Source organism: Amyelois transitella, chromosome 5 (genome assembly GCF_032362555.1).
Source record: "Amyelois transitella isolate CPQ chromosome 5, ilAmyTran1.1, whole genome shotgun sequence".
Lineage (NCBI taxonomy): Eukaryota > Metazoa > Arthropoda > Insecta > Lepidoptera > Pyralidae > Amyelois > Amyelois transitella.
Genome location: NC_083508.1, coordinates 4,674,136 through 4,700,106, shown reverse-complemented (window position 1 = coordinate 4,700,106; position 25,971 = coordinate 4,674,136). Strand labels below are relative to the sequence as shown.

The 25,971-nt window shown below is 36.6% G+C and overlaps 1 protein-coding gene across 5 annotated transcripts in view; it reads right to left on the bottom strand.

Moving 5' to 3' along the window:
* LOC106139077 (ecdysone receptor) overlaps positions 1-25,971 on the bottom strand; it is a 188,256-nt gene that overhangs the window by 13,640 nt on the left and 148,645 nt on the right. Inside the window, exon 1 of one of the 5 annotated variants that reach the window (XM_060954889.1) lies at positions 16,248-16,979. The exons of 3 other annotated variants lie outside the window; for them this stretch is intronic. In XM_060954889.1, the coding sequence (XP_060810872.1) occupies positions 16,248-16,686 (439 nt within the window). In that variant the 5' untranslated portion in view covers positions 16,687-16,979. Of the gene's footprint in view, positions 1-16,247; positions 16,980-25,971 lie in introns of those variants that run through there. One more of the 5 variants, XM_060954890.1, reaches the window with a different exon arrangement.

The following is a 25,971-nucleotide window of genomic DNA, read 5'->3' as shown; positions in this document are numbered from 1 at the left end:
AGCCGTAAATTAGAAAGCGGTCACCAGTTATCACGTAGCACGTAAGTAATGGATATGGCACAACTCCCCGCTGTTTATTGACAGAGTGCTAGACCTCTTGCATCTCCCTCCTGCATGCGTTTAATAGATAAATTCGAGTTTTATGTCTCTTTCTACTCCCCAATTTAGTAAAACGTGCACCCACGCTCCGTCGCGCCTTTTCGAGTAAACATGGGAATGGGTAAATAGAAAAGGGAGGGGGATATAATTAGAATAAATGCATGGTTCCTACATATTCAACCTAGCCTTGAGTGCCCCTATGATCAAGCTCGAAAGCAATAACATGTAATAGAATTACAAAATTAGTGGTAGAATCATTTAAACATTCAACAATAAGAAAATTATGAGACTAATGCAAGAAAGATTACATAAACGCGCCATTCTGTCCTATCGATGCCCTTGCCCTGTCTAGTCTATTACGTGACCTCATGACTCGTTGCTACTTGTGCTGTGCAGTTATACAACTCGACACTGGCATAATTAAGTGTAACAATTTTTCCTGTAAACACGAAATCCGATAAAATCCACATGTTCACTATTAACCTCATTACACGAAAATATTACATGTAGATGTGGGCCAAGGTATGCTTAGATGACGTAAAATGAATCGTTCGCGGTCGTCATAAGGGCTAATTAAGACCAGCTAACAAATGACCGCAATTGGGTCAACGACTCTTTGTTCTATGCAAAGTGATAACACGCTTTAGGTCGACATATTCAAGTTTTAAACATAACTAAATCATTAACTCCAATTAATTTATAAGACTGACATCCGACCCACTATGTTTTTATTTGTTGTTAAGAACAGTACGAGATTTTATATTTTTATTAATAATATTAAGTCGATCTTTAAGTCTAATAAAACTTGTTATTTTATTATCTTCATCTTGATGCTGACTCCTACTTTAAAAACAAAATGGCTCGTTTATTTTCCTGTTACGATTAATCACGACATAATCCGTCATACGAGTCCATCTAGGTCATTAACATTTTCCAATAACTGGGCGTTGATGAGGAAAACCGTCCAAACAGCAAAGTAGGTCGACCATCCGAGACCAGGGAGCGAGGCCGAAACAAGCGGGACACCAACAGACAGACATTACTGACCTGAGACACCGAAAATAACGCACATTTCGTTGTGTAAGATTGCGTAAATTCCTATAGCATGTTAGTTGACTTCTTCATTCACCTTATCTGCTAGCCGAATTTTGGCTGCAATGTTAAATAAGAGCTGTGCCAAAAATCTAAATTAGAAAAAAGTTACCTCCACTATTAAGACGTTATGTATCTAATATTTTAGGAGATACCTACATGGACTTCTTCATACTCTACTAGCCAAATTTTAAATGCTGTAATATTACAACTTTTAAACACTACATAATATCAGAAAACCAAAAAAAAATACTACATCAGAAAATACTCTCAAGACATTATGTAATTTATTTTAGATAATCCAATCCAATCTTATCTAACTTAACATGCCCTTCTCATTTTAGGGCAGACAGACAAAAAAGGGTTAATGCAGACGAGTGCACAAGTATTTATTTTAGTATGCCACCCGGGAACGCCGAGGTCGGTGACCGGGTATCATTACAGATAAGCCGCCGACGAAATTGTTATCGGCCGACAAAGAACGCTTGTTTACAGCGATTTCTATACGTACACTGATTTAGTCAATCACATTTTTTTATTATAAAGTATTAAATGTTACATTATGTTAGCTAGGTTATGTTAAGGCAGGGTTATCGTAATGTCATTCCTATCAGTATGGCTTGTGTATTTGATAAGTTAACTCTTTTTATGTGTCGATGATGGTCTATTGTTTTATAGTTATGCTAGATACAGTAACAATAGAGATGGTTAAGTAGATAGATGCCCAGAAACCTAGTAACCCATAAATTTATCTTACTTGTTACTCAGCTGTCTTCCGATAATAACTTAATGAAAATTTACCACAGCTTATATCAATCCCAATCTCACAAATGTTTATTGCTGGCGAATGTGTTTCTTACTTTCAAGATACGTACTACATCAATGTTTTTAAAATTGAAGAAAGCCAAGGGTTAACACTTAGATAGATAGATAGATAAAACTCTTTATTGCACCATAAGGGTAAACCATACAAAACAACACAACTTAAAAAAATTTCGAATACATTTTAAATACATTCGATATTTAAGAACAAAAATACATCATTAACTTGCGCTAACAGTGTAAGAATATACAGATAATATAGATTACGGGTCTCACCAGCAGGGCCTCTTCGCCGCGTGACCAGAACTGAGTAACGAGCAAAAACTAAACGACATCCGACCGAGAGACGGTAAAAAACAAATGTATCATTGCTCGAATCGAAACGTCTTGTTGATCTAGAATGCGAGCTTACTTTAAATAAGTATAAAACCCTTGCCGTTCTATTTCATTGTATCGTACACTGTTATATCATGATTTAGAGTTTTAACTTGAAATCATTTAAATAAAACTATTCGTTGTGGTTTCAAATTTTATTTGTTTGTAAGACGCCATTAACTATGATGTGAAATATAAATGACAGCATTCTAACAATCTAGTCCTCAACTCATTCATCACCACGAAAAGCTCTGAAACTTCAAACTTAAATGCTTTCCAGTAAGCGAATCACCTTCATTCATTTAACTTGCAATATAAACGTGTTTCAAGTGAAAAGATGGGACAAAAATACTCTTCTGCAGTGTCATATCTTGCGAACTGTGTCATGGGCTCGCCCACGCTCGGCGGAAGGTCGTCCGCCCTCCGTCGGCGGTACTCATTTCATTACTCAATAAAGAGCGTCTGCATCGTGAAATACAATACGACACTCTTTAGAGAAAACGTACAGCACATATCGTTAGAACAATCACAACCGATGCGAAGAAACTTATAGATATTACTTTAGATTTAATTTGCTTTACCAACTACTAAAGCATAAAAAACAGAGAAGCTTAATGTGCTGCTTACTGCAGAAGCTACCAAGTGAATTCAAGTTCAATAAATTATAAAATCCAACACTTCTAACAAACCCCTTTATAACCCTACACGAATTTTGGTGAAAAACCCGCACGAGTACGCCGTACTGGGTAATAATCAGGAGGCCTGTCAGCATGATTGATGGTTTAAGGATGACGTCGCACAGTAGACATACGAAACCTTTCTCTGTCCCAGCTCCCTCGCCCCAGCGTTCAATTCAACGTTAATGCTCACAGCAAAGAACTTGATGCAATAGCGTTAATCACCTCCCAGGCGAGCAATTAAGTCAACCCAAGTCGTCGATTGAAATTCCAAACCTCTCACTCAAAAAGTTACAGCATTGTCTTGTCCGCTTCTCGCCTTGACAATCAAATTTGCTGGAAATCTTCAGCGAAATGGAATCGAAGGCAAACCAATTGAATTTAGATTGTCGACTGAATTCTGTTAGTACTTCTCCCCGACAAAAGTCTGAAAATCGTCAAAATGAACATAAGAAGATTTAAAATTAAACTTCGTTATTTGACTTTGCTGCAACATCTGTTGATTCCCACTATTTTCTGTCGTAGTCGGAAGTCGGTACGAAAAGTTTGTACGTGATATTTATGCCCTCATTTCAATAGCTTTCAATTAACTCAATGTACCATTTAACTAATCATTACCAGCTGAAAGGAAATGGCTCACAATGGCTAGGTATTTGAAGGCGAGCAATATCAAAAAAGCTTTCTTGAATTGATATTTCATATTAATTATAAAAAGTCAAACTACTAGGAAATCCTTGGGCGCGCAATCAATAAACTGAAAGAACACAGTATTCTTGAACCAATAAGTTAATAAAATATTATAGGAATTGCGCAACCCACATTCTGTCGCTCATGTCACGCTTAATGACGAATTTCCATATCAACACCATCCTACGCTATGATTCCGTGTGCAGAATACGGAAAACAAATTATTCTACACTATAACAACCAGGGTAAATATATATTTATGTCCATAACAAAAGCAGCGTAGCGCAGCGCAGCAGATATAGTAGCGGTTTACTCATAAGAAAACTAAACTAAACTGTTATTGACTTGTGAATGGAATTAGAATTCTTGAGATCAAATTCTAGAACAGCCCTCAGGTCCAATTAGAGCGCTTTGTGGTAGCTACTAAAACAAATAAATTGTTCGCGAATTTGCAATGGTTCTGCTAAGTCGGCAAGCTGCCGCAGTTAGCTAAGGCAGAACATTCCTCGAGCTGGCCGACCGGTTCCCGGCGGCAAATGTTTATGGCCGCACCAGATATAAATAGACCCACTGCAAACCATCCATCTTCGCAATAGTTAACTTATAAACCGTTCCGATGTACTACGACATTTTCTTCAACATACAATCCTTGTTTTCGTTTCATGAGATGCATGCATGATTCAAGATTGACAGACAAATGACCGCGGTCGGTTCGCACAGGATATGCAATTTGACTAGATGCTACTAGAGACATATTGTGCCGTTAGAACAATTTATACGGCCGTAGAAGGCTATCTAGACAATAGGCTTGTTAAGAACAGCTAATGTTGGCAGAGCTATATAAAACAATTTAATCAATACAGCACTCAGATACGGAATGACAGATTGTCCCAGGACAAAGTATGCAGAAAGCATTGCAGTTAGCTTCAGCAGATCGATATCTGCAGACATTATATCTCGCGTGCAAGTTATTAATTACTGGTACAACTCAGAAATAATGTAGATAAAATCAGTAAAACATGGCGACTGACTGCTCTCACGGGTAAACATGCTATTTCACTTTCACTCCACCGAGTAAATACCAATTAGCGAAAACTCAAATACAAATATGCAAACTAACCGTTATGTCCATGCTACTGATGACTTAACCTGATCTAATAACAGTCAATATTCCTTAACAGAACTTGAACTGATTTTGCATACACTAAAATTACATAAGCTAGCACGTGGTGTCAAGAGCAATGACCCCAAAATATATGACGCAGATATCTAGAAAGCCGCTATCAAACACCTTTAGGAGATAAAAACCGGCATTCGGCCGCATGATAAAAAATTAACAAATCGAGTAAATCAACAAAAAGAACATGCTAATCAACCGATCAAGTTGCAAGTAACGAAAGTCAACATGAAGACGGACTTGCTCAATAATCTCTACATTCTGCGTTCGTACTTCACGCTGTAGTCACCCACTTAAGCCGTATTGCGAATTTGTTGCATAAACGACCTAGTAATGTCAAAGGGGGTCATTGTCGCGTTGCGCGGACGCCGATCCACGCCACCAGGTACTCGCCTCTGGTTGCAGGTTAGATAATTATATCGATTGAACCCCGGTCTCCTTCGGCGTGTCTGTGACCCCGATGTAAATAACCTGAGGCGGTTGTACTGTAAACAACTGACGCTGTTTGCGTCAATCGCTTGCACGGCATGGCCACGACGCTGCCTCGCCCAACCATTGATGTGTTCCTTTTGACTTACGGTTTGTACTATTTTAGGTGCAGATCAAACATCAGGGAAGCAAAGGAAAGGTGCTTGTAAACAGGGCGTAACACATCATTTCTGGAATTTTCTTTGAGATGTAATGCTGGACATGAAGTATTCAATCGGAATTTTGTTGAACAAAAGAGTCTTGAAGAGATTAATGATTCCATGAACATTTCCTAAAGATGCCGACCGAGGTGCCAAGTATTCCGGCAGTTACTTAATCGTATTACCCTCATTTGTAACAGATGTCTGGATGGCGTGCTCAAGACAAATCGGCAAAATGGCGAAATATTTCTTAAACACTCCGACGTAACACAAGGCAACCTGAGGGTTAATTTCTATTTAGCACAGAAGTATAATTTCTGAATGAAAAAATAAATAATTTTGCCAGAATCAAATCTGCCAAGGCGCTATATTTTTCATACTGAATGAATCTGTGTTAATAGTCACTTGCATTGTTGCTAATAAAAACAAAAACAGCAAATGGAAACTACATGCGAGTTGTTACAATGCTGAGTGTGTTTAATCTACAAAGTAAGGTGACCTAAATGATAAGATATAGCTATGCTACAGCACACATACATACATGCTAGTGTGAATTCACAGCGAGTTCGTTCGTACAATGACATTGCCGACCTTGACTACTGCCTCGTATTTGAGAACACACACACTCTCACCTATTTGCATTTGCTGGCATCAGGAATGTATTCGTCATACAAGTACATACGTTATTTTAGGTTTGAGTTATAATGTGCCTGAAATCAGAAGTGCAATTCAACGCTACGTTAGCAGAAATAATAAAGATTGATTTAAATGCATCGGTTAAAACTACTCTGAATATGAGCCAGTCTGGTCGAATTGATAGAATGGTTCAACACACGATAAGGTGGATAGTGTGCCTTGCATTGGTGCACAGCAGCCAAGGCCAAATGGATTGACTTATCATGAGTGTGCGCATATCAAAGTGCATTTTAGCAAACAACACTCGTGTACTACGTAGGTAGAGTACTAACGAAATTGAATTCTTTTTGGTGTCGTTATCTTTTAATATTAGGTCTGTACGTTTGTAGTCCACTATTTTAAACGTACAGTACACATGTACAGTAGACAAGAAACTTATTTACGGATATTCTTTGTAAATAAGAGATTGTAGAAATCATAAATATTTTTAAAATACCATTTAAGTACTGACTTAGTTATTAGTAGAACTTGATGAAGTATTACACAACAAAGTATTTAGCTCCAGATCCAAATTTTCTAATCTCCAAATAACAAGAAATTTCGCATCGACCATTTGTGTGCTACAGAACACCTACCTATTAATTTTGAAGTCATAATAAAAACATTTGAAACATGAGTCTGTGTAATTTTACTTTGATGTTTGAATCGTCCACACATTAGTTCTAATATTATAAGTGGAAGTCGGCAGCTGAATCGAGCGTCAGCAAAACAATTTGTGTAGGTAAATAGCGTTAATGAACAGTTAAATATGATTAATTGAAATCAAGTCTTGTTTTTCTTTGAATTTTGAATAAGAATTTTTAGGTGCAAAAATATCTATATTGATATTTTCTTAATAAATTGCTTTTTACTTACGCTTTTGAATTTATATATTTTCTAGCCGTAACATGCCGAACTCTCTCTACTCCGTAAAGGGAAAAGACGTGATATGTTTCTATAATATACTACAAAGTTTAATTGATATAAGCAGGACAACAATTTTTGTTTCACACATGTTAAAATTAGAGAAAATTCCTGAGTTTGAATACTGCTAGATTCTCCGGAGCTTTGAATTGTTTGCCAGTCGTGCGCTTGCTTCGTTATGTAGTTAACGCAAACTGGTTTCAAGTTTAATGGGCATTAGAGTAATGTTGTTCAAAACAATTACCCAAGTTTAACTGTGAGAAACTCTGTTGGTATTCGAAATTTTGGACGGCTAAATAAATTTATGGGATATACTCGTATTTTCTAAAGAGTTTTCTTTGCTTAAATTTCATAAATAATTAAAATTCCGGTGAAATGCGGTTCAAAAAATTGCAGTCGACGAACAATTAAAAGGTTATAAACAGCTTGTTCATTTAATTAAGTAAATAAGTAAATTTAAATTCTTGAAATTTAAGTACTTGTAGCTATTCGTATCGATTTGTATAACCCGAGCAATAATACTATCAGGTAATTAGTTAGGTAGATTAGAAACGAATTTCATGGATGACAAATACTTTCTAAAATCACATTTATTGCTTTGGAGTGTTTAAATTTTTAGAACCACCCCAATTAGGGGCATGCAACGAACCAGACGCGATATAGAATGCACCGATTGATAATAGTTGCATAGTATGTTGACTGTACTTATTATTATGAATCACGGACATCACAATGTTTTTTGCTCTGCAAGAACACACAGCTTGATATTTTTATATCATTCTAAGACTTATTTCGTGTAGGTTGAGGACACAACACAATAAAACGACAGGACTTCGCGGAGGCGTTAACAACTACAGTCTGAACTTGAAATAAATATTAACTTAAGTTAATGTAGATAATACTTATGTGAAGTAGCAATACATTATACAAAAGGTGCTTCAGTTCAAAGTCACGTAAAGCTATGTAATGTCCAGTGTTCCGCGATCAAGTCTCCATTGATATGCGGCACGACTAAGTTACACAATAAAAGATTGCCGGTAGAACGTAGCGTTATTCGATAAAGGTTCAATGGTATTTTTTATTCGAAAGTAGCTTACATTATAAACGTTTAATAAAGTTTTGTCTCGATATTAGCGTCTACATACGCTTTACGACTCAGACAGAGAAATCTGTAGATCTGTGATCGAAGTTGAATGTCGCTTTCAATTTGAAAAGGCTATTTTTATACATACGTGTAAAATATGTGTTAAAATTCAATCTATGTAAGATTGAATTTAAACACATATACCTTAGAAAAACTTTAATTTGTAAGGCAAATTTTAAAGTTACATAACAGGTTTATCTTGCCCCAAACAATACAACCGGGCAAACATTGCATAAAGATCATCGCCCTACCTACCGCACCCGCCTTTGATTGACAACAAGAAGTTGATCAATTTAACAACGCTAGCAAGATATTTTGAGCTAACAATGGTTTAACTGCGAGATGCGAGATTTACCAAGTCCGTTATGAACAAATTAGATCGATGGCCGGGAGATCTTCAACATAACAGTGTCACCTCTGTTCAAACAGATGCTTCTAATGATAAAAGGAAATATGAGGCGATATTATTGTGCAGTCTATTGCCTGTATTGAATGTAATCGCGGCAATCTTTTCAATTTGATTTCGAACAACGATCGATTATTCTTTTGAAACTATTGATTGAAAAAGAAGATAGATACCACCGAGTCGCAGTGCAAGGACAAAAATATCGTGTTTCAAAATTGGAACTCAGTGATTAGACTGAGATAGTGTACCAGGTTGTTAGAGCATCGTAGGTCGAGATAATAGAAGCAACGAGCGCCTTAGAGCAGCGCGTGCGCAGCCGACCGCGACGCGCGCTCAACCGCACATCCGCCACCATACTTCTTCCTAGACTAACTTCTTAAAGAAAACCATTCAGTATTCTGTATTTCACTTTTCAATCCAGATATTGTTGTGTGAGATACTTAAGCCTCCTTTCTAAAGACTTGTCTTAGCACTTACTTGACTATATGCTTATATTTATAGTGCAACTTTGACATATAATTCATTCATTATACTATCAAATTATTGTGAAAACACGTAACATATGACGCGCGTGGCCCGTTTTTTCAACATAAGTGTCAACTTATGTCAATGAACTTTTAAAGGTTAGCTACAACGGAAATCAGACATTTGTTTAAGATACTAATACAAGCGATATTTTAATGTACTTACATATTTCTGCAAGTTGAGAACACAAGTAATTATTATGAATTGATGGAATATTCTTAATATTGGGGTTCCCAGTTACGCACAATAAAAGCGAGCTTTATAAAAACGCGTTTTTAGTGAATGAGGGGCCAGGCAGACCATTAGATTATTCACTCAAATCAAAGGGTTGCCAAAATCGCTTTTATTTGATGAAAATTTGACCCTTTTGCCAGCGTCAGAATCGGCAGCTGCCGGTGTAGCATAGATTAATATTATTCTAACGCCATTGTCGGCAAAGCGGCACTTAATAGTTGCCAGGCTCATCCGATTTGTATGCTAATTTACCAAGTCCGACTTACATAAACGGAAACCGCTAACGATCTGAGAACATAAGCTCTAGAATCGTGATATCATTAATTGAGCTCAGCTTGTATGATTGTTGTTATATAACGTTTATTAAAAACATAAGAATGAAATCATAGAGCTATCACCGAGTACACACTGGGGAGGTGAGCGACCTCTTTGATTAAGGAATCATCAATCATGCATGACTCTAACCAACGAGGGTATCATATTTCACACGTATTGAAAACGGGTATGACGACGCTTACGAACTACGCTAATATTCGAGCGTACTTACATCTTGGAACGATTTCAGTGTCGTATTTATACCTACATATCTTGGTGTCATATCGAATCTTATTACATGACAGTCATAGCACATCTATACTAATATTATAAAGCTGAAGAGTTTGTTTTGTTTGTTTGTTTGTTTAAACGCGCTAATCTCAGAAACTACTCAACCGATTTGAATAATTCTTTCACTGTTAGATAGTCTATTTATCGAGGAAGGCTATAGGCTACATTTTATCCCGGATTTCCTACTGGAAACGTCAACAATGCAGGTGAAAGTTGAATGAGTCGGCCATCTGCGAGCTTTCCACGCGAACGCTGCGCAAACCAACAAAGATATAGTAAAACAATGTACTAAACATCTATACTAATATTATAAAGCTGAAGAGTTTGTTTTGTTTGTTTGTTTGTTTAAACGCGCTAATCTCAGAAACTACTCAACCGATTTGAATAATTCTTTCACTGTTAGATAGTCTATTTATCGAGGAAGGCTATAGGCTACATTTTATCCCGGATTTCCTACGGGAAACGTCAACAATGCAGGTGAAAGTTGAATGAGTCGGCCATCTGCGAGCTTTCCACGCGAACGCTGCGCAAACCAACAAAGATATAGTAAAACAATGTACTAAAGATGTGAAGTACTCATTTTTTGCCACAAAAAAGTCCGCGAGAGCATATATCTATCTCTTAAGGTTTACTTACAATAACCACTTTTATGTTCATTTTGTAAGATTATTTTTTCATTATAAACATAAGTTATTATGAAACCAATTTTCTTTGATTCAGTATTAATCCTTATCCAAATAAATATGTTTATTACTTTCGGCTGTTCATGTAGACTAAAATTGCCATTTACAGTATATAAATCAGACGAATAGGTTTTGAGATAATATAAGCAATTTGCAGCGAAACATTTAATACGGCGAACCAGCGTTCTTTCTAATACGCGTGACCGCCTGACCGAGTCGCATAACAATTAGCAGCTATAATTGATAAAGCCGAGGAGGATGTTTGCAAAAATAAATATGATGCCCAAAATAACTATTCCACGCGGACGAAGTCGCGGGCACAGCTAGTAAAGTATATAATAAACTGCTTAGATGTACCAATTTACCCAGCGATGACCGACGTAGAATATGATCAATCTAATCTTTTCTTGTGTGTGTTGTAGAAGGCGACTACAGGGTAAAATAAACGTTGCATATTTTTTTAACCGTAAAACCTGCCAGTCCTAATAACTAACAACGATTTGATGTTAAAGTAACACGTATATTGAATAGTTTAAGTAACTGCATTGGATTAAATATTGCAAATTATTAAACCTGCACCCAGGAAGCGCTCAGACGAACATACCTACAGTTTACCGTTCCATAAATTATAACTTCAAGTCCAACCAAAGATTTACGCTTGAGAATGTTTCAAATAGCCAAGCAGCCGCAAGTAATTTTCTTAATACCACATTCCAAAATTAACATTATTATTGGTAGCCTGTTCTTGTCCAAGGTCCTGGCGAGGTCTGTAACCCTTTCGCTACGCAAAATGAAGCGATTATTCAAATCGAGAAACAAATAATTTCCGGCCAAGTGAACCGGCATGAAGTAATTAGTGCTAGGCTAGTACATGACGGCTGGCTTTGCGCCTATTTACAGCGACGTGTCAAAAAACCGGCGTGACCTTGGCGCCCCCACGCGGACGCTCCGATACGTTCACCTCAGGTGGGGCCCGCGAGGCATACAATTGTACCCTACATTATTATGTTTTTCAGCACATTACCTAACAAATAAAGCAGCACCTTCAGAGAAGCCTCAAGTTTGAGAAGCAGCACTAGAGAAGCTGATAATTGTATTGGGAAAAAGTCCATTCCCAATATACATCACTGAAATGTAGAAGCTTAATATGTTTTTCGAATGATAGGAAATATGTTTGAAGGTGCCTGACCTGCCAACGTTTAAATATAAGGCTTCGTTTGTATCTATACTAATATTATAAATGCAAAAGTAAGTACATATATTTGTTTGTTTTTCTCTTAATAATAATAATAATTAAGTCTGGAGATGCGCATATGGTAATTTGCATCCCTGTAAAAACTATAGATCCCGTGGGATTTGCGAAAAGCCTGTATTCTGTTGTAGGTGGTGCTAAAAACACAAAAAGCGATTTGAACATAATCAGTTTAAGCGATTCACGCCAAATTACGTAGTTTCAATTCTTCCTACACCTACATTTCATTTCATCGCATTCTTCAATCATTAGCCTTTTTTATGAATAGAATGAACGCACATTGTAAAGGAACTGGCTGAAAACCTTTTAGCGCTTCTTAATAAAACTGTGAGTTTTATTAATATTTAAACCTATCTACATATAAAAGTATAAACAAAGGTGTCATTGAACTCCAGTCCATAGCAAATTGCGTTAAATAATTTTTCAATTAAAAATGTGCTACGTATTTCGGTCTCTTGTAACATTGATGGATTACATTACGTGCCGCTCGGTAAACTAAACAGAAATATTCCATTATGATAACTAGTAGAAAATAAATTTCCTGAACCCTGACATTAGGTGAAATTTTTTTTCATTCGGAAATTTTCTAATGATATCATTTTTTAGAAAACTATTAATTAACACTCATTTCAGTGTTTCAGTAAACAGTTTCTGTTGCAAGCATCACTTGCGAATTATGTTTTCCACTTTCCTCTGAGAGCGGCCATGCAGTGAATCCAAGTTTCACACGAGTAACTAATTGACATGTTTTACATTATTGCTGTGCGTAGATTCTACTTTCTACACGTGCCTAGAACATAAGCAAATTAGTACAGGTAGGCATTGGTTCATTAAAACACTGACAAAGTATCTACACTAATATTATAAAGCTGAAGTTTGTTTGAACGCGCTAATCTCAGGAACGAATTTTCGGTTTTAACGGTTCGAATTGAAATTTTGTGTTGAAAAGACCATTTATCGAAGAAGGCTTTAGGCTAAATATAACATCACGCTGCAACTTTAAGGAGCGTAAAAATAATGGAAAATGTGAAAAAAAAAACGGGGAAAATTATTCATTCTTGAGGGCTTGCATGCCCAAAATCCCGAAGTCGCGGGCAAAACTAGTACTATATAAAAAGTTCTTGTTATACTAACGTAATAGTACGTGATAAATATAAACTCAACAGAGATATAAGGAATTTTAACGACTTAAGATTTATAAATTTTAGTCGCCTCTCTTATAAAATTTTAAATTTACACGTTGTTTTGTTCACGTGACGATAATTATATTGGAAAACCCCAATAAAGAATCAAATTTTTCCAAGAATAAAAATTTAAGAACAACACGGCCATATACATATAATGTAGGTGAGCATAGTTTTTGGTGGTAGTCAAATCATCACTTTGTGTGTTTAACAATGTATGCTTTGCTATTTTCGGCGTTTCAGGGCCCTTCCTCTTTACTTCGGGTTTGCTCAATGTCATCACGTCATTCAAAGTGACAATTTGCTTCATCTATTTACAATTACAAGATTTTGCAAAAACTTTGGTTAAATCTGCGTCCACGCATTTTTTTAATGTTACGCTAAAATAGTTATTTTGAATGAGAACTTAATACTCTCCAATACTACCCATCCAATACTAGATACAACGCATAAATGGTATAATAACACGTGTATTATTAGGTATTTTTTACATAGAGTAATATGTCGGGAAGATAGAAACTTAGGACACATGTAATATTAATCTAATTCTGAGCCCGCATGTTTTCTAAAGTTATCTGTGTGACTTTTAACTAGACACTGCTTAGAATTTTATTGCTGCATTTTGTCCCAATGACGTTCAATGCGGGCTACTTTATTAGGGGTGTTAATCGAATTGACGTCATCATCAGGGGTTCTGTTGTGGTATTAAACCACAAAAAGACAATCGGACTTACTGTGTAGATTTATACAATTTAAGTAAACCATTACAAAATTTGAGTGGACGTTAAATATCAAAAGCAGAACTACTCAGAATTCGGCCACTTTAAAAGACGATCAAGATTTCACGGTATTTTCTCGAAGCATGAGAAGTTGGGTAACTAAGTATATCATGCACATACGTGCCTTGTCAGCCGATGCGATTTAGCATCAGGAGTGGTCCAAACCGGTCGGACGGGCCTCGACCAACTCGGCTCAAATTGTTTACGCTGCTCCAAGTATCACTTGGCAAAATGAAACCGTCTTAAATCAAATAAAGCCCAACACACAGGAAACTATTGATAATTAAAATTATAGTATCATTGTCAGTTTTTCATGTCATTTTCTTTTTAAAGATTATGTATTCTATATGCAATATAATAAGAGCACATAGTTATGTAACTTTTATTTGTCTGCACACAAAGTTTTCGTATATTTTCTTGCTGAGAAGCCGATATATGTAGCAATACAATAAAAATAGAGTAAACATCAGACCACAAAACCTAAACGGGTAAAAAATATAACATACATAGCTACCGTGTGTGACGGGCTTAACCTTTTAAGACGTAAAGATTGTTTAATTTAATTTTCTTGTTTTTGGATAAAATGTTTCTTCCTACTGATAATCTTAATCTATCTTGAAATTAATTAAGAATCAAAGCGTGGGAAGCGTCTTTTTGCTCTTGCATCATGCAGTTTCTAAAATAGATTTGCAGACCTACATTAAAATTACAAACGTGATACACTTTCGTTATTTATATCATTATCTAGGTATATGTTATTGTACTAAGGAAATAGTTGAAACAACAATAGCCAAGATAAAACAAGTATATCATATGAACAATATCGAATAGGTAAATGTTACCTACATATGAAAATTTTACGTAGTATCTCAAGGAGTAATAATTTTTTTGTTAAGAAATAAAGTCGACACAAGTTGCCAAGAAAAAAACTGTTATCTATCAGATTGCGATTTGTACATGGTTGCACTATAACCAGGGGCTCAAGTCTTTAAAAAATTGATGCGGCAGTAGTGTCAATAGAGATCTAATGGAATAGATTCTAAACTTGCATTTAGAAAATTGGATTTTGATCTGCCTTCGTAGGGTAGGCGTTAATCAAAGATGTCGTTACTTTGGCTTTGACAAAATTCATAAGCTTTCACGGCTAGCGAAAAAAAGTGAGGGGCATGAGCACCCTTCTTTCTAAAACAACCCTACAACTACAAAATCTATTTATATTATGTTTTCGGTAGATACTTACAATGTTACTTATCTCTTTGAAAAAAAGCAGCATCTGATTTTCAATTCATAGCTAGGTTTGGAGTTTCATTTTGTACTATTTCTCTGATTAGGTACTTACCTATTATACTACTACTGGTCCTGTAGGTAGCTAACCCAAGTGTAGCTGAAACTCTGACGTTCACGGTCATAGATCATAGGTAGGCAATAGGCACCTACTAGCACTAAAAAACCTACCATTGATACTCATATGACCGATTCAGACAGTATCTACCTAACTCTATAGGTAGGTAGGTCTATCCAATTTTATTTTACTCGTTCGCCTACAGATAATCTGTCATCCTGAAGACTCACACAAAATACCTAGCTCATCACAATACAAGCTTCAAACACTAGATGTTAACTATGCTAATAAGTAGTATAGGTACCTACCTACTTTTATTTGCTGTAAATGTTGTGTAACCTACCTACCCATATCTCCTTACCTAAATACAAACTAAAGCGAAGGTATCTACCTACCTAAATATGTTTTCTATTAAGGGACGTTCTTGGTAGGTACCTACCAAGAACGTCCCTTAATAGAAGAAGGAAGGTAAGTACCTACTTACCTGCCTAGTTAGTTTGTAGGTATAAAAGATGCTTATCTATTTAAATAAACATCACATTCATTCATCCATCATACAAAGGTATGTAAGTAGGGAAAACCTACCAACTTACCTACCTAATTCAAGCGAGAAACTGATAACATTCATAGGTAAAAGGTGACTCAGACAAGACCAAGATCGTTGCTTATAACCTCAACACCAAATTGAACCAAAATGTAGGTAAACAAAACGATTGTGATACCACGGTGGGACAAGGAGACATTGGCTCACCGCCCGGTCAAGGTATCCGGGCCAAAGGTCGATGACAGCGCGATTCACCGCTCAAAAGCCGAACGTCTAGTTAGCCGCCAAAAAATACGCAATTTTATGCAAAACAGTAAGGCTTACGAATTGAACTTATACTAGGTACCTACCTACCAAAATAAGAAGGTAATAAAAGTCACACAATTCTGACCTGATGACATTGATTCATTTTCCGATTTAGGAGTCGTGGGTGGCATAGGTAAAGGCATCGAAGGTAAGGGCTGCGTGGGCGGCTGCTGCTGCTGCATCGTACACGCGTTGCCCAGCAACTGTGCCGTCGCTGTGTTGTAGGAGATCCCATCGTCATAGCTCCACAGTTCCAGCCCGCCGTATTCCGGCGAGGCAAGCGATTCAGGTGACATAACCATAGCCGGCGGCAAACCGAGAGCAGAAGACGACGTCACTTCGGACGAGCTCTCCTCCAGCATTCGCAGCGTCTGGAAGCCTCCGTTGTTGGACCAGCGGCGTCTCATTTCTACGAGCGCGTCACCCGCACCGATATCCACGATCGCCGAGGGACATCCTCCGACGTAGGCTTTCACTTCACTTTTTCCTCGCACTAAACAATCTAACCGCGACTCTATGGACATACACCATTCGTCTACGCGGCGTTGAAACTGAAGCGATTCGTTATCCACTGTCTTGATTTTATTGCACTTCAATGAAACTGGAACCTGCAGCCTTGAAATTGCAGATTGAACTTTTCACAACACAATTCACTCAACAGGTAAGAAACACAAGTGCCACTATTGCGTCCGATTATATGGATAGAGAGGTTACCGCGACGAGCGGTGAAAACAAACACGTTGCGCGCGCGCGACCGTCGTTCTCGGAGTACGTAGAGCGAGCAAGCGAAGCGGCGACGGACGCGGCCGCTCTCACTGCCACGGTCGACCGTGACGTCACCCGCCCCGCCCCGCGCCTCCCCCTGTGGCCACCGCACCACGGCCCGCGCAGCCGTGGCACAGAAATGTAGAATGTTACCGGCGCGGCGAATGCCGGCGACTGAGAATGCAACATTGTCCGGCCGGCACCATTAAAACATCTTTTCATTATAAATATGTATTTAAACACCTTATCACCATACCTCATAATTATCGATATGTTCTTTGATTGTTAATTTTAGGGTCACTTAAAATCAATTAGCTTTTTGAAGTTGGAAATAGATATAATATACCAATACCAACCTAGGTAAGAGTACCTATCTATTTCGTATCAAGCTTTACATACTGCTTTTATTTCATTTTTACAGATTGAGCATGAATTTCCCGCAAGAAGATTATCTAGTGCCCAAATAAAATAAAATTTAATTTATGAGATAGGTAGTTACATAAGTACCTACCTGCCTGACACCGGTTATAAAACGACTAGGTACTACATATCTAAGTAGGTAGGTATACTTAGAAGCAAATAGTAATCCACAGACCCACAAGAGCCTTCTATATAGCTGCAAACCAAACGATATGTTAGGATTAGGACTTACATAAAGTGACAAAGTAGGTAGGTAGGTGCTTTGTATAATATATTTATAGATAAGGGCAAGGTAATTTGATGAATCCTACTACTATTATAAAGGCGAAAGTTTGTATGGATGTATGGATGTTTGTTACTCTTTCACGCAAAAACTACTGAACCGATTACCATGAAATTTGGTATGTAGGTAGCTGAAGACCCAGAATAACACATAGGCTACTTTTTATCCCAGAGTTCCCGCGGGATTGATAGGGTTTCCATGCGGACGAAGTCGCGGGCGGCCTCTAGTGTAACAATATTTAATTTGAAATAGGTAGGTACCATTATCTAGATGCCTAGGTCATCTGCACCGAAAATTCTAAGTGCGATTTTTAGTTTCATAATTTAGCCCGAACAAATGACACAATAATAACGTTCTGAAACGTCAAACGTCCTTCATAACTAACTGGATCGTCGACCTAAATTGCAGAATTCAGGTTATCAGTCTGTAATTCACGAAGATTGCAGAAAATAATTTTATCTAGGTAATTTTCATACGAGAATTCCATGACAAAAATTGGTTGTTTGTATTACATTTCTTTGTGAAAACAGACAACGTTCAGTAAGGTTTTGGGGAGAGCAGCGATGTATAACGTATATATTTGTAAGTCGTAATTTGGCGACTAGATAAGATTAGAAGTAGAAATGAGTGAGGCCATGATAGCCAAGCGAGTGCGCGTCATGTATCACGTGTTCGCGAGGATCGTTGACCTGTGGTGTTTTGGAAATAAATACTACATCATCCGAAACTCCATGCGAGATGTATCCGTCATGCAATGCTTTAAAATGGCAGACAAAAACTATTTATCTACGGATTATCTCCCGCCATTTTAAATGGCCGCCACGTTAAATGAATTCGCCTTTCATCTTGGTTTTAACGCTCATTAATTCGCGATTTTGCAGGAGTTCGGCGATTAATCTATTTCGTTCATTATTTTGACTATTTTAAACATAATGTAGTGGCAATGGCATAGCTTCATTCAGTTAATCATTATCACATTATTCATATGTTCAATATTATTTTGTTCTTTGTCACTCTATCTCAAAGGAGTGTTTGCGATTTAATTTCATGGTCGTGTGAGAGATTTGCCGAGCGAATAAATTGATAGAGGACACAATTATTTCGCCATTAGGTTGTTTACCTTCCTAATCTCAACTCATAATAGCGTATTACTGAATGCTGCCCGACCGTAAAACTATTTACCAAACCGCGGTATAATGTAGTTGATTTGATTACTAGTTGTAAGTTATTTTGATGTACAGTCGTCTTTAACAAAGTCCTCAAGACAATATGGTGCTTTTATTCTCTGCCAGAAATCACACTGCGGATGTTTTATGAATTAACACAATATTCAGCCTAAAATGTAACGCAAACTTTAAAATAAATTAAAAGGAAGTTCTTTTTTTTTAAACAATAACATGTCATTGTCACAGCTAGAACCACAAGTGTTTTCGTTAGATCACATTATTGTTCAATTAATTTCCATCGACAATGCGAGACAAAATTGAACTGATTCGCCGAAATGAAGGCAGAGGCATGAAATAAAGCGATCTCCACTGTAGCTTGAAATCACAACCCATTTAGTGGTCATTCGATACAAAACATTTCGTAATGATGATCGTCGAGTCAAGACATAAGTACAGTTGCGTACGGAAGTGTCGGAGAACCAATACCAGCTTCAACAGTATCATAAAGAAATCTTTAAAGTTAATATTCCGTGTTTGGTCTCTCCATTTCATTTTTCTCCGCAAGCCTGAAGTAGAATAAAGTAGTTTATTTTACATAAAAGAAGCAAGGAGTCGATATGTTATAATTTTGCTTGTTAAAAATATAACGAAGGTCAAAATCACAGAGCAATATTTAAAAGACTCTCATTTATCATAGACATATTGATTAAGCATAGGGTATAAAAGTTTTAAAACCAACGCAGTACAGTTTTGCCCCGTCTCAGTTACTATTCCGGGTATTGTATATTTACATAATTTAACATGTCTTGAAAGTATTTCTGTACACGAATGTACCAGCAAAGTGTTTGTATAGTCGTGATGTTGGTCAGTCGTGCGTGCAGTAAACTGCTCGATTGGTTCCTGTATTCCTCCCCCGCCGACCTCTTTCCCGAATTACTTGTTTACAGCCTCATCTGAAACTTTTTATCTTGAGCGAAATTTTACGAAGACAACTTGAGTTTGAATAGCAAATGGTATATCCGGAATCCTAATAATAGCACAATTTATATGATTGACTTACCTTACAAGGACTCATATTTTTTATTATTTTCACGTGATTTCAATCAGCATATATTTAAAGTCTGATTTTCTCAACTGTAGTATATATATTATACTAGCTGTGCCCGCGACTTCGTCCGCGTGGAAAAGTTATTTTGGGCATAATTGAAGCCTTCAAGGATGAATAATTTGCCCCGTTATTTTTCACTTTTTCTATTATTTCTTTGCTCCATATAGTTGCAGCGTGATGTTATATAGCCTACGCAAAAAGAATTTTTCAATTCGAACTAGTAGTTCCTGAGATTAGCGCGTTCAAACAAACAAACTCTTCAGCTTTATATATAAGTATAGATAGGTTTAGTTAAAAGTTTTTCTTTTAAATTCATTAGTATTTTATGTATCTATTGCCCAGAGTGTTGGATTAAATGCAAAATAGACAGATGTTATTGATCGATGTCCAATCTTCACATTCAAGGTTGCAATTGAATAGATTTATCTAAGCTGCCATTTTTTGTCATCCATTAAGTCAATGCAACTCAGTTAATCAATTATATTCGAAGTCAGTCCATTAACTTGTTTTTCTTTGTTTTTATTAAGATTGGCATTCATTTATTCTGATCCAACATTTTTATTTTTATTGCTGCGATACATATTACTATCAACAGGATTCTAAATTTAAAACCGATGCCAATATTATTCTTTTAAGTGTAATTCTCATTTAATTCAATGTAAGATAGGCTTGTTTTTATAATACTAATCATAATATAAATTAAAGATTCTGGTCGAGTACCAGATAGCTCAGTATACGCCGAGATTTTAAAGTGGCAGGCAGATACCTACTACATACCAACGAATGATTAATAGTACTAAATCTTGGCTCACCGCCATCTACACTTTGTTGTGGTTCTCCGCAAATATAAAAATGTAAATGATTAATTGGAAGTTCTTTCTAAATCGAGTTCTTTAGGTACTTTCAGTCTCATAAATTATAATTACCCATCCATAGCCAATTTGATGTGTCTTCGCAACTCTCACGAGGATTCACATGCTTACCTGAAACAAACAAAAAACAGTTATTAGCTACGTTATTAATTCTTTTTACACCTGTGGGGGCATTGTGATAAATGTCAACATACTTTTAACAGTTCATCACCCTTTACACATGCATGATTAACTTTGAAACTTATGCCATTTCATGACCACAAAAACTAAAGTTATCAAGCGAGATCTGCAAAGGACCAGCATGACGAAGTGCCTCTTTCTCGGTAGAACGCGTTTGAAACTAACCAACGGCTTAAAGGAGTAGACGATCAGTTCTCATTTTCTTTGAATTTGCAACATTTAAAACTGGTTGGGTTGGCCGTCATGTCGTGTTTTTACTAGCGATGTGCAGGCGCATAAAAAGTGGACGCGGCAGAATGGACCGCGCAAGCGCAATTAAGACCAAGGTCTCCGGGTTATCAAACCCATGTCGGCGACTTGCGATGCCAGCCGCGCCTCGTTGCTGATGCAAAAAAATGTAGCGAATAATGAAGTCGATGGTATTAAAAGATAATGACGGGGTTAACACGGCGATTGTGGTCATAGTCTTAACTACTCGTACCAAAGTACCTAGAACAGATCATCGCTTAACACAGCACTGGCGCCAGAACCTACAATTAATTCAGTCAATCATGAGATATAATATTTTATTCTTATTGCTGTGATTTTAAGTAATAAAGCGGCAACCAATTTAGAATACATATATTCATATTCAGAAAGAAGTGAAAGTGTATGTTATTTTCCTCAAACTGAATAATTCGATGGTTATATTTCGGCAAAGCATACAAAAAGTAATGATTGCTCAACCAGACGGGAAATTCCGAGGGGTTTTATTGGGTCAGTGAATGGTTCTGGCCGAGAGCCACGCAGAAAGTTGGAGGAAGTCAAGGCTACAACGCATCTACTGCATACGCAATGCTAAATCCTGTTCATTGACTCTGCACTTGACAGCCACTGATGTCATTCGCACTACTGGGACCTGCTAAGGAACCACGTTACCGTTCTTTGCAGTCACATGAACACTTACATAATAGAGCTTAAACAATGCCAGCAAGATACTAAACAAAAGTAACCTCTCCAGTGAGAGCATTGAAATTACTTTCGCCTGGCCACGTTTGGCTTATTTCATTTCTATAATTCACACTATTACAACGTTTACGAAGGTTAGCTGATTTCGATTAAAGTCTTAGTTCTTTGGTAATACAGTTTTCTTTGCAGTAGCATCTTGTCGATGTAAGTCACTTTCAAATACGTGTATAATTTTATCGTGATGCAACTATCGAGTCCGACCAGTGATATGAAATTGTTAGGATTGAGTGCTGTGGAGGGCACGCATTGTATTGCAGTTACTAGATTGAAACTGAGGTGCATCGAAGGAAAGAAAGAAAGTTTTATTAAAATGAGACTTGTTCTTACTGGAATATTTTGATCGTCGCTTATTATGATTTTAGTGGTATTTTATTTCATTATAACGTTATTTAGCCTTAAAGCTAACAATGAACAGGTGAACTAAGATCGAAATACAGAAAAATCACAAAGAACAGATTATTTGCAATGTTTTGACTCTTTTACTATTTAATGGCATGTAATTTGATTACAATTTATACATTTTAGATCGAAGCTTCATTTTTAAGCACATCTACCTGCCAGAAAGATTTTTTCTTTTTAACTTATAATTCCAATTATTGTCTAAATAAATATAATATCATGAACAATGTTCTCTCTGGATATAAATCATGATTTAAGTCACCGAAATGTAATAATTGGGCCTGGCAGTGTTTTACGAGCTCATTTACGAGTTTCCCTCTGAAACAAGTCATATTTTTGAGAGAAAACAAATTTAATTGAAATATCGGTGTTTGCTTTCGGTATTTCTACGGAATTTTTATAACATGCTTGCGTAAACAGCCTCATATGGAGTCGTCAGGAAATTAGTATTAATATTAGAAGTTTTGAACAAAATGTAGATACATAATAACTCCTTATTAAAGTAAACATGAAGAATGATAGCGCGTTGTTTGTTGATGAAGTTCAAAAGTAAGTAATGAAGAAAAGTACAAGCTATAAGCTAACAAGGATTTTAAGTAATATTTTGGTTGATATACCCAGAGCTCTGAAGCGGCAATAAATATGACACCGGGCACAGATGACCATTGTAGATATAAAAGTAAATTACTCCTTTGTAGTTGCCTTGGAATGTCTTATAGATGTTTGTAACAATCATCAATAGTCTAGCTATTTACTGGAATCAAACTGCAATTGGGTCACAGTATGCAACTGACGCCGACCGTTGCTCGGTGCGCGTGCGTCGCCTACGAATGCATCGCATGTTGCATTGTCCCCTCACAGGATAGTATTAGGTGCGATGACATAATAATGTATGCAATTGGGTTGGATTTGTTACAGGTATAGCTATTTTGCAATTGTGCGACCGCTATTAATTATAAGATTCAACTTAACTGTTATAGACGAAGAAAGTTTTAGTTACCAATTCATAGTACACAGAAAACTTATAGGAATGTTATACACAAGAAATAATAGTACATAAATATATTACAAAATATCCTCAAAAATTCTTAGGAGACTTTGTAAATGTTAATTTTATTTATATTTTGATCGATGAAAAAGTAAATAGACCGAAACATACTTTTAAAAAGATTTTATTGAAAGATAGATAGGGACGGAATAAGAGAAACATTTGAAAGAAAAATTATAGATGTAACTGTCGTCATTCATAAGGATAGCTGAGACAGTTTGTTCCTACCAATATAAATTTAAAAATTACTATCAGGTGGACAGTGAGGTTGAGAAAAATAGCTCAAAATAAGTGGGGCGTTTTAGAGGAAGCACGTGAAAGCAACAATATCTCAAGCTCACAAAGAACAATTTGTCGACAAACGTTGTTATTTTAAGACTGTAAGCGAACTGCCTATTTATTCAGTCGACATGTACCGTGTCGCCTGTCACAGAAAACGTTGACTCCAGTTGAAGACCCGAGAATTTGCCAAAAACTAGAGGCTTAAAAGTTATAATAGGAATAGAATGACTGACGGTTGCGTCTCGGGCTTCCTTGCCAAGTTTGCAATTAGACGAAATAATTGCGTTTTTTTAATCATCTGATCCCCAGATGTTTTGTGTTACTTGATATTACCAAGTTTTTTTATCGATTGCTTTGAGATCATAGTTTTATTTAGATTCACATTTTGTACACATGAGCTCCTAATGAGGTAACCCATTCGGGAGATTAGTATAATCCATTAATGACCGATGATATTCCAGATTTTTTGTAGGATTTATAGTCTGCGAATAAACTGACTTCCGCGATGATCACTAACGAGGCAGTTTTAATTTGCAAAGGCACAATAATTGCGGTATACGATCGGACCTGAGCGCCGCGAATAACATTGGTAGCAGTACAAATTGAAGGTAATTATATCTAATTGCGAGTCACGGTCATGGCCAATAAGCACCAATAAGCAGTAACATGGGAAGGTGGGCTGAAGGTCTACCTTTGATGTATTAAGTTGTGATTCTCATAAATCATAGAATTCTTCACAAAAATCAACTTAATCTTGTGCAATAACGAAATCATTATGGAGATGACAAACAGAATGACGAAACTTAGTTTAATATTGTGTTGGAAAGAAATGGGTTGATTATAAAATTTAAACCTAATGGTTACAATTATCGCAGGTACTTATAAATAATAGTTTATGACTAATAGTTTCATTGAGTTTTAGCATATTCATTCACCCACCCTATTCATTAGAAATACGTATATAAAGATGAATTCTAATATCGCCTGTTATGGTTGCCAACGAACGATTCGTGTAAGACACCTACGGACGGCCCAGTTGTTCTGGACAATCGCCAAGGTCTAACGTTAACTTCTAAACAAGTTATCTTAAATCTTTCTCGTGGTGTGTGTTTCATCTTGATCACTGGATTCTTTTATTTATGATTAATTTGTATCTTTGTTTTTATTTCACATTAGTGTTATTTGAGAGTTGCTTTAAAACCTCATTAGTTCCTTCTGTAAAGAAGAAATTTTAGCCATTATAGAAACGAGTTAAACTCGATTCCATGTGGTCATATTTCTGGATAAATCAATGCAAGCTTCAAAGTTTAACAGATTGAGTTCGAGTAATGTAAATTATAGTATTGGAAATATGAGAGTGGCATTATTCAACGTCGATACAGGCCTTGCACGGGTCACGGGCACGTCCAAGTATATTTATAGCGTCGTAACTTGTAGACGCTTGGTGCAGGACCGGCATTGCAGACCTATTGTTCATGTTCATAGGTATAAAAGTAAAATGGTCACCAATAAGAGCAATTGTTTAAGCATTCAGAACCTCGGGCCGAGTTACTGCCGCATTCACTTGTATTTCCTACTTCAAAATTTTTCGTTTCATTTTTATAATAATGTGTTGCTATACATTTTTTGAATTATTGTTGAGTTTACGTATAGGTACCTAAGTACTTTTGTGATGGACTCGGTCACATATGTTTAGATTATGATATTTGTATGACTCGATGTTGAATATAGTGTATTTTATGATATGAATGAAATGAATGTATCTGATAAATAGTTCACACAGAAGCTCAACATATTGGGTTTTAGGAATAGTGGATTACCAATACACCATGAAGATAATTATTTGTTAAATTAACGCCAAATCATAAATTCCTTTGGAGAATTCCTTTGTCAGTTTTTTATACCTCCTTTGAAATTCATAAAATCTTAACAAATATCATCGAATAATTTATCTGCAATGCAAAAGGCTTGTAATTACGAAGAGAGTACACTCATGAACATTATTCGATGGAAACCTTTTGACTTTTAATTATGGCATGCTACGACAATAGCTTGGATCCACGGCTGCATGACTGAGGCAGAGGTGCTGCCCTTTAATCAAGCCTTGTAAATCATTTGCAAGGCACTCCATTCACCGTATCGGTCGGTTTGATCGATAATAAAATTATTACTGTAGTTGCAATAAGATTTTGAAAATGACAATTGCATTTCTTACCTTCAGTCACGGTTTCGGGCATACTGATAGTTTTGGATTAAAACCAGTGCATCATGTGTCATC